General features: G+C 40.7%; 1 protein-coding gene across 1 annotated transcript; it reads right to left on the reverse strand.

The window, feature by feature from the left end:
• Nucleotides 1-3,025: 3,025 nt before the first annotated feature.
• On the reverse strand, nucleotides 3,026-9,664 carry HSPA12A (heat shock 70kDa protein 12A; the record flags this gene model as incomplete). The annotated part of the gene is made up of 6 exons (XM_009867428.1): nucleotides 3,026-3,675; nucleotides 5,112-5,215; nucleotides 7,162-7,420; nucleotides 8,455-8,559; nucleotides 9,134-9,220; nucleotides 9,654-9,664. Coding segments are annotated over 6 exons (1,201 nt in total), but the record flags the coding sequence as incomplete, so codon positions are not given.
• Between the last annotated feature and the right edge of the window lie 47 nt (nucleotides 9,665-9,711).

Genomic DNA, 9,711 nt, shown 5'->3' on the forward strand with positions numbered 1-9,711 from the left:
TCATATCTTACCATCTTTAAAAGCCTGTAATTACAGAAGCTGATTGAGAGACTATGTTATTTAAAATTAACGGCGGAACGAAATCAACAGAGGCAAAGAGCATTTTTATACAAGAAAATAGCACTGTAGAAAGAAAGAGTCTGTACAATATTTAAATATTGTATATACATAAAATTATATTGTTCATAACTCATCTTAAAGTTTCTCTTGTTTGTAAACCATGGAAAGCAACACACAAAAAGATCCCAGTATTTAGCTTTTAAAGCATTTAGTAGGCAGCAGGAAACTGAATGCTAGCAAGCACACTTTGTAATTATAGAAAGTATCCAGCCGGATACTGTGACTTGCATTCTCCATAGTCTTTTTTTTTTTTTTTTTTTAAGTTGAATGCAGAACAGGTTCCACATTCGACTAGGGAATTCTGCAGGAGACACAGAAAATTCAATGGTAAAATGCAGTAGATCAGTTCTGCAGCACTTTACTGTGGCAAAACTCCAGGCTAAACACGTAAAGCATAAGTGCAGGTTTGGAACGTAAATGAGTGAAATAATTGATAAAGCTTTCATTTCCCCAAAGTGCCAATAATGGACTTAAGTCATGCTCAACTTACTAGAAAGGAATGTTTGGTTTAACAATTAACATTGCAAAGTTTCAACAACCTAATGAATTCCAGCAGGTAATCAGGCAGCTCTGAATAAATGCTCTGAGAGTGTTTGCATTTTAGTGTGATTCTTCAGGTTAGCATCAGTCTGCCAGTTTTGGAGTGAGATTTGGATTTGAATCTAAAGTTGTCAGTTCATGGCAGATACAGGTTGTAGGTTTCAGCAGTTACCCACCTGCAGCATTTTGCCAAATAAAAACTGTTCCAGTTGCAGAAGAAATTTTCCAGGTGAATGTGCTTAAGAAAACATTTTCCAAAAGTTATTATTTTGAAAACAGGATGCTACCGTGACTATCATTTTATTTCACCTGTGTTAAGAGTTGTGTGCTTGTAGCTACGTAAGGAATGCTCTAATTAATGCTATTTGTTGTTTCATTCTCTTGGCTTCTGCATTTCACTTTTCTGGCTATTCAACTTACTCCAGAAATTTATTTTACTCAGTTAAAATGTTTGCTACCCAAAATCATAGAAAGGCCTAAGCTGGAAGGGACCTTAAAGATCATTTTAATCCAGCCTCCCTGTCGCCAGGGATGCCACCTCTTGACTAGATGAGGCAACACATGGGGACCCAATGGGAATCGAACCCGCGACCTTGGCATTGTTAGCACCACACTCAACTGACTGAGCTAACTAGCCCCCATAAATGTCTTGCTGTGAGCAGGATATATTACAGTACTTTTTGATCTGGACATTTTCTCTCTTTTAAGTTGTTTAAATCTTCCCAGACAGCCATCACCTAACTGTACTTCCAAATCTTAACACAGGGATTAACAAGAAAAGAAATATAATCACTTGGAGAAGTGCCTGATACACCAGATGGGTCAAGAGGGACCTCAACAGGCTGGAGGAATGTGCAGACAGGAGCTTCACGAAAGTTCAACGAAGGGAAATGTGAAGTCCTGAACCTGGGGAGTAATAACCCCACGCACCAGTCTGCGCTGTGGGCCAACTGGCTGGAAGGAGCTTGGCAGAAAAAGACCTCGGAGTCTTGGTAGATACAAAAAGTTGAGCATGAGACAGCAACGTGCCCTTGCCAACAGCACCCCAGGGTGCATTGGGCAGAGCATTGCCAGTCGTAGAAGTGATTATTTCCCTTTATTCAGCCCTGGTGAGACCACATCTGGAGCACAGGGCCCAGTTCTGTGCATCTCAGTACAAGAGAGACACGGACACACTGGACTGAGACCAGCAAAGGGTCATGAAGATGATGAAGGGATTGTAGGATCTCTCATGTGAGGAAAGGCTGAGAGAGCAAAGACAGTTTAGCCTCGAGAAGGCTCAGGGGATGTTAGGAATGGGTATCGATATCTGACAGCAGACAGTAAAGCAGATGGAGCCAGACTTTTCAGAGGAACAAGCGGCACAAAATGAGACTCAAGAAATTGCTTCTGAACAAATGAAAAATCATTTCTGCAGTGAGAGTTATCACATACTGGAACAGGCTGCCCAGAGTTTATATATCCGTTTCCATCTTTGGAGATATTCCAAAGTGGACAAAGCATCCTGCTCTAGCTGGCACTGCTTAGAGCTGAGAGGTTGGACCAGACAGTCAATGGATGTCCCCTCCAATGACTCTATGATTTCAGATGGACACTAACAAAATTAAGTTTAGAAGATTCAAAAGGAAAATAACTTCGTTCTTAATAATTTTCCAAAGTATAATAGGGGAATGCTATTTAATCCAACAGCCTGTTCTGAGAGCTCTGACAATAAAAAACACCTTGTTTTCAAACTGCAGCAATCAATATTAGGCTCCTACAACACATACATGTTTCCTAAAACTAATCTGAAGGATTCATGAGGATTTTCTTTTCAGTAGGAACTCAGAATTTAAGAAACTCAGTTCCAATTTCTTTAAGTCATTCATTTTCAGCACTTAAAATTTTTGAAAGCATGGGGCAAAAATTAAAAGAATAATATAGACTACTAATTTGTTCACATTGCCAGAGGATGGTGCTGTTGAAACAAATTCCCCCATAAAGACATGCCCCTTACAACAACCGTATGGGTTAGCGAGTTTTTCTCAGAAGGAGGAGGAGGAAGAAGGCAGCAAAGAGATTACAATTTTTATATATTTTTAACTAATCTTAAGGAACCAACGATAATCAGTATTTACTTAATAAGGGTAGAACTTTAAGCATGCTCAAGTAACTTGGGAACTTCTACTACCTCTGGAACTTTTGCTCCCAAAACTTTTTATGGGTCTTTTACAATCCAGGCTTTGGTCATCAAAGGGCACAAACATGGCACACCCCACCTTACCAGCTGTTCTCATATAGCCTGCTGAAATTCAAGTTGATTATGTGACATATGAAAGTCAAAAAACAGAATCGTGGAAGATCAGTCTCACAAACAGGCTGTGGTGGGGAAAATGAGCTGTTAGTAGTTTAAGAAATCAATACCAACTTTGACACTTTTAGAGGTGGCAACATCAATGGCCATGGCTTTGATTTCAGTGTCCCCAAACTGCATAAGTGTTTTGATCTCCCGCCGGTTTGGCACTGAAGCATCAGTTCCCGTGAGATCCAAGCGAAGGGTGCCACACTTCTTCACTCCAGATTCAGTGATGAAACTAACATTATCTTGTTCTGAGCTATAGATATTGATGACTATCACTAGCTGAGAAGGTTTGGCGGGTGTGTAACTGCGTGTCACAGTTTCTCCGAGGGCTACAGATTGGTCGGCTGAGATAAATTTGTCAAAGACATCAGTGCACCAGCGCGTGCCATCTTTGATTAGGAGCTTCTCTGGAGGATGCTTCCCTTCCACATACCGATTGAGCACACCCACGCCGTAGGTGAGAGGTGAACGCCGCACTTTGATGACAGCAGGGTCTAGACCAAAGAGAACAGCTCCTTTGAGGATAGTGAGCCCCACATCCTGAGGAATGATGACTCGACACCTCGAACCAAAAGCGCTCTGGACAGCTTGTTGGAGTAAGGGGGATTCAGCGAAGCCACCCACCAGGAACAGAAACTTGACATTGGTCACTTCTGGCTTATCAAACACATCACCTAAACAGAAACAGAGCCCATTCAATAGGGAAAAATCCACTGCGACAAGGCAATGCAAATGAAATTCCTAACGTACAAGAGTGCTGAACGTCCCATACACATGCACAAGATCTGAAATGGTGACATTTATGCTCCCACGGACACTCTCAGCATGCACTAGGTCCACTTTTGAAGTCTCTTCTATACTCTTTCTGACTATGAATGGAAACTGATCTCAAAGCACACAATATTTCTGAAGTGACATTTAAAACAGAACTTTTGTTTAGCTTCTACCAGTAAAGTGAGACAAGGATTTCTTGCAAAGAAATCCTACATCATGGATAGTAGGGAAACAGACATCATCCTGCCACTTCAAGTCTCAGTGAGATATTCCCAGACCTAATAGATTCACATACCCTTTACTGAGTTCCAGATAAGTCACCCAATTTTAAATTCACTTCTTATTTCTGACCCTAACATCTTAACAACAATAAGTCCCATCTGGAAAATAATACCTCCTTACATTTTTACAGATGTTCCTTTTTAGCTTAAGCCCACATCCCCTATTTTCAAAAAGATCATACAGTTCAGTTGTAAACTCACCCTTAGTTCAAACAACTCAGTTGTGCTGCCTCGATTATCGGTCACAACTACTGTAATTCTGTCTTTCTCTCTCTGCTCACATAAAAGTTGTTCTGTACTAGTTGTCTTACTAAGTTGTGACCTCTGAAATTTACCTAATAATTCCTCACATATAGTGAGCAAAGCTCGATATTCAATTCCAAATACAATTCAATCAGTCCTTTGTAATGTATAGAACAGCAATACTTGGCATAGTACATTTATTATACTCTACTTGATACAAATCCAATCTTCCACAAGGAAGACGTTCAGTAATAACTTTCCCAATAAGCCTGTGTCACTTTCCACTACTGGACAAGTAAAATCAGTGCTGCTTAAGCCACGCCTGTAAGTACTTTTACCATGATGTATCACTTATTATTTTTGTTTTAAAGATGGAAGTGACTTGGATGGTCACGAACAAATGTGACCTTCCACCGAGGATACATGAACTAGAGCTCTTAATAGTTGGAATAATCAAAAGCTAGTTACATCTCTTGCATTATTTAGCTGTTGCCTCAATCACGAAAAAGAAAAGCAGGATCTGAGTTAGTGTATTTCAGCCTTCTGAATGCTTGTAGCCCTGGAACTACAGGATAACTAAAGCTTAGGCATAAAAAGGACTGAATCACACTCAATAATTAGTACCAGAACTAGGTAGGAATATGTGTTACAGTGACATCCCTTACTTTTATTATTTTCCTAACTACTTTGTAGAGAACTACAAGAAGCTTCAGAACTAAGTTCATTGCCCACATTTGGTGCATACTAGGGACGGTTGTTGGACTTTAATTCCAGTTACTGGTCAAAAAGTGGAATTACATGCAGATACGTACTAAGGTGCTGAACGATCTGGTCAATTGTAGGTTTGAAAAGAGCATTCATTGCATCTGGGCTCATCCTCAGCATTCCCTGGGAGGACCACTTCACAAAGTCCACGCTGGAAAAGAACAGTTAGAAAGGATGTTAAAACGTTACAGTTGAGCTCTGAGAAACAGCCAAGCACTCACATGGCACACTAAATAGAGAAATGAATGAGTTTACAGAATCTGCATGAATTTTGCTTGCAAGAAAATGCCTCACCTCACTCTAGTCCCACACCAACTGCAGCAACGTAAAATTTCAAGGAGAATTATTATTCTTGCTTGTCTAATTGTCGTTTTGTTTGGCTGACTGCCTTCTGAAGCGTTACCAATGCTCAACTGCTTCCTGAAACAGCTGGCAGTCAATCCAGTGCTCGCTCATCTGAAACAGCACTGATTCATAGCCAGAAGGGTAACATTTAGATTATAGCAGCAGCAGGGCAAAGCCACTGGAAGCACACAAGGAAAACAAGCAAGTATGGGAAGCCTCAGGAGGCAGAAGGTAACATAGCATTTTTAATGAGGCATAACATTTGTTAAGTGAACACAGGCTTTATTTTATTCCACCACTGAGATACATCCATATAGCTTTTCATTCATGCACATTATACGTCACCTTTATACTCTTTCTATCCAGTTACCCAATTAATGTAATTTTATTTGAAGGGAACATTTAGCATTCAGACTACTAATAAGAAGGAGATGGTCTTGTAGGGGGAATATTTCCAAAAATTTGTAATGATTTCAGAACCTTAGTGTCCTTTAGAAAGTGACTCTCAGCTGCATTCCAAGTCTTTTAGCTTTCAAGTACATTCACCAGTAACTTTAGGAAAAGTTGCAAGAGTTTCAGCCTGCATGCTACATTTAACATTCACTGGATTACAAAAAGCAGAAAGAAGTCAAGATACAGGTACCAAATACCACGTCTTCTGCTCTCAGCTCCCAAGCATTCTGCCCCAGATTTGCAGGCTCTCATGTTCATTTCCTTTATGCCATTAAACTCCAGGTCTCCTGTAGTATGTAATTTTAAAAATTCAAAATGCTCACTTCTACTTCCTCCTCTCTTCCTTTTCTATAGAAGTCTTGTCTTTCGAGTGCCTTCTTGATATTGAAAATCACAGAATCACAGAATATTAGGGGTTGGAAGGGACCTCGAAAGATCATCTAGTCCAAAATCATGAAGTAAAATCTCTGGAGGGGATTATGTCTCCCCACCTACCAAGGAAATTATCTAACTCCTACCTGAAGAAAGCCTGCCATCACTTTAAAAGAGGAATGCTTTCCTCTTGCAGAGCTCTGTGCAGTAGTATTTGTTTACACCAGTGATCTGGTATTGTTAACAACTTTCCTCAAGCCATGAATATATTAACACATCTCATTCAAGATCTGGGGAGGGACTTTTTACAAGGGCCTGTAGTGATAGGATGAGGGGCAATGGGTAGAAGCTGGAAGAGTGTAGGTTAGACTAGATATAAGGAAGTTCTTTACCCTGAGGGTGGTGAGGCACTGGAACAGGTTGCCCAGTGAGGCTGTGGATACTCCAACCCTAGAAGTGTCTAAGGCCAGGCTGGATGGAGGATTGAGCAACCTGACCTAGTGGGAGATGTCCCTGCCATGGCAGGAGGGTTGGAACTAGATGATCTTTGAGGTCCAAATCGTTCTATGATTCTATTATTTGTTCCAGGGCCCAGGTCTCTAAAAATTAAGGCTGTAGGTAACTCACTTTCAGGCATTGAATCCTGTACTTGATCTGATGTTCCTAATATACTCATAAGGGACTCCAAATATATGGTCAAATTCAGGAAAGTGATGCAGTGGTGGCCTAACAGAAGTCATGGAAAGCAATATGAGAAGAGTGTAAGTCTTGTATAGAACTGCATTTCAGCCAGTTCCGTTTTCTCACCCTTGTATTACATTTTGGCATTACTATCCTTCAGTTTACACATAATTAGGATATTTAAATTATTTGTCTTTGCTACTAGTAGATAATTCTGCATCCATTTGTGTTCAAATGTCCACTCACTTGCTTTTCCTCAAGGCATGTTCCACACTGTGACCTCGAAACTTCTTGTAATAGTCAATGAAGGAGAAAGGCAGAGTGATGTTCAGTGGATTGGTCCTGTCTGGAGCTGCTGCCCGCTTACGGGATTCAAATGCTATCATCAGATCTACCCAGGCAGCAGGACGCTTGATTTTAAATTGCTCTATAAAATCTTCTCCAAATATTTTACATAGGAGCTTTTCAAATTCATAGTCCACACCTAGAGAACCATATGGTCCACCTGTATTACAAACAAAACACAGCTTTAATATTTTGAATTGCTTATGAGATTTCAAGTTAACCAAAACTGCATCAGATCAAGACTACTAGGACTGTCGAGGTCTACACAAAGAGGCATCTTTCTCAAATGTAACATGCCTCACTTTACTCCTGTACCATCATATCCACTGTAATACTACCACTGCAAAGCAGAAACTTTTTAATTATCTACATGTGAGAAGGTGTTGTCTGGACCTGTATTTAGGAGTAGACAGACTCGATGTACAGTGTCCCATTTGCTCACCCTAGGTCCCTCCCTGAGGTAGTCTTACAGCTGTCAAGACTGCGAAGGCTCAGTGATGAACTATGCAGATGAAGATTAACTTGGCACAGAGACACAGCTACAAATAATAGGCTCATGCATGCGCTTAACAGCTTAGCCACAGGACAAAGGCAAAGGGAATCTAGAGTTCAGGAAGGGAATATCATTCAAGGAACTGCATTTTGTATTTCTGTTGGGGATCAATCATCATCTGCTTTTCCCAGGGAATGGCAGGCCTTCCTTGTTACACTGCCTTTTAAATTACTGCAATATGTAAGATTCCCTTTACATCTAAGAAAACTTCTGCTTTGCCAAATGGCACTTTTAAAAGGTCTTGAGACACTCAGCTACTCATATCTCCACAGTAACATCTCTGAATAACTGGACAGAGCAGCAACTCACAGGTGACCTCACAAAGGGCAGGAAGATGATGACTCTACTAGAAGTTAGACCAGGACCATGGCAGGAGGTCATGGCCCAAATGAGAGTGAATAACACAGGAGATGGCAGTTTCTTATTCTCCCAGTGTGAGGTTTACCATCCAAAAGCATTAGAGGCATGAAGTAATTTAACAATATCTGCTGACAAGCAGCAAGGTTATACTAATTTTGAATGCTGGTCTTATTTCAGGAAGAATCATTAGGGAAATGCAGTGAATAAATACAGGCAAGCATCTCCTTCACTGACAAGTCCAAATATCACATGAACAAAGCAAGCAGTGGAAGTGGCATTACCTGTTGCCTTGTATAACTCTTTAAGATGTCCTTCAGGGAGCCGGATCTGATGGACAGTCATATCTACTGTGCCTCCTCCACTGTCAACAACAATGTAACGGTCACCTAGTTTGCCAAAGAAAAAGGCAAATGGCATTTACATTAGGACTATCACAACAGCACATTGCAATGAAAGCATCTCAGGGGCACTCCCACTGTGAGAGATAATGACCTACAGAAAGTCATGAACGTATATGCTGAAGACTTGATCTTTATTATTAATTATAATGCAATGATTGGTAACAAACATGATATTCAGATGTCAAAAGCTTTGATTTAGCACAGATGAAAAGCAGATTAGTGGATTTATTCATGCTGCTGGTGCACATTCCAATGGCTAACAAATTAATACTATGGCATATTTACAATGCTTATTCTGAGGAAAATACTCTGGTTGCATTTTAAAACTTGGATTGCTTTCTACCATCTCCTTAATAAGTCATATTTTTATAGAGGTACAGAACTGCAGTTCAGCCTTAATAACTAAGAGCAGCACGTGGACATGGACTTGTATTTTTTTTATTTTCCTATTTATAACCACTGTGGGAACAATCAGTGCACAGCACATTTGTAGGAAACACAGTCTTTGCCTGCAATATAAAACCAGTGAGAGCAAAGTTTATTCAAGAAAGGACATTACCTTCCTCCAGTTCGGACCAGATCTCTCCTATGACATTTTCCACCAAAAAGGTACGACTCTGTCGATTACGACGGACGTGTTCCTTAGCTAGTCATTGACAGAGAAGAGATTACTGAGCATAAGCAAGCATGAAGAAGTTGATATCATAAGCCGCAGGAAACAAGTGCAAGCAGGCTGACAGATCTGTGTGTATCACTTCTTATCAAAAGAAATACACAAAAATTATTGCACTAGAATCGGGAACATTAAAATGTTGTTCCTAGAAAGAGGGAAAAATGTGTTTAAGCCACGCTGATCTTCCTTGATACTAAGCAGATTAAACCAAATAACCTCATATGAAAGCTAAAAAACAGGTCTGATTTTTTTTTTTTTTTTAATGCATTCTGGTTTTCAAGGCACTGCCTGGAAGCGCGTGGGCTGGCAGCCAGCTGTGCTGGGCACAGCCTGTGCCGGCAGGCGGCAGCCCCAGCCCGCTGCCAGCCTGACCCGCACTGCCCAGGGCTGGGGAGACAGCACCCACCTTCCTGAAAGCTGCTCCTGATTTTGAGTGCTGTCCTGGGTTTGAGCTAAAACCCAGT

Source organism: Apaloderma vittatum, unplaced genomic scaffold (assembly GCF_000703405.1).
Source record: "Apaloderma vittatum isolate BGI_N311 unplaced genomic scaffold, ASM70340v1 scaffold8274, whole genome shotgun sequence".
In the NCBI taxonomy this organism is placed as follows: domain Eukaryota; kingdom Metazoa; phylum Chordata; class Aves; order Trogoniformes; family Trogonidae; genus Apaloderma; species Apaloderma vittatum.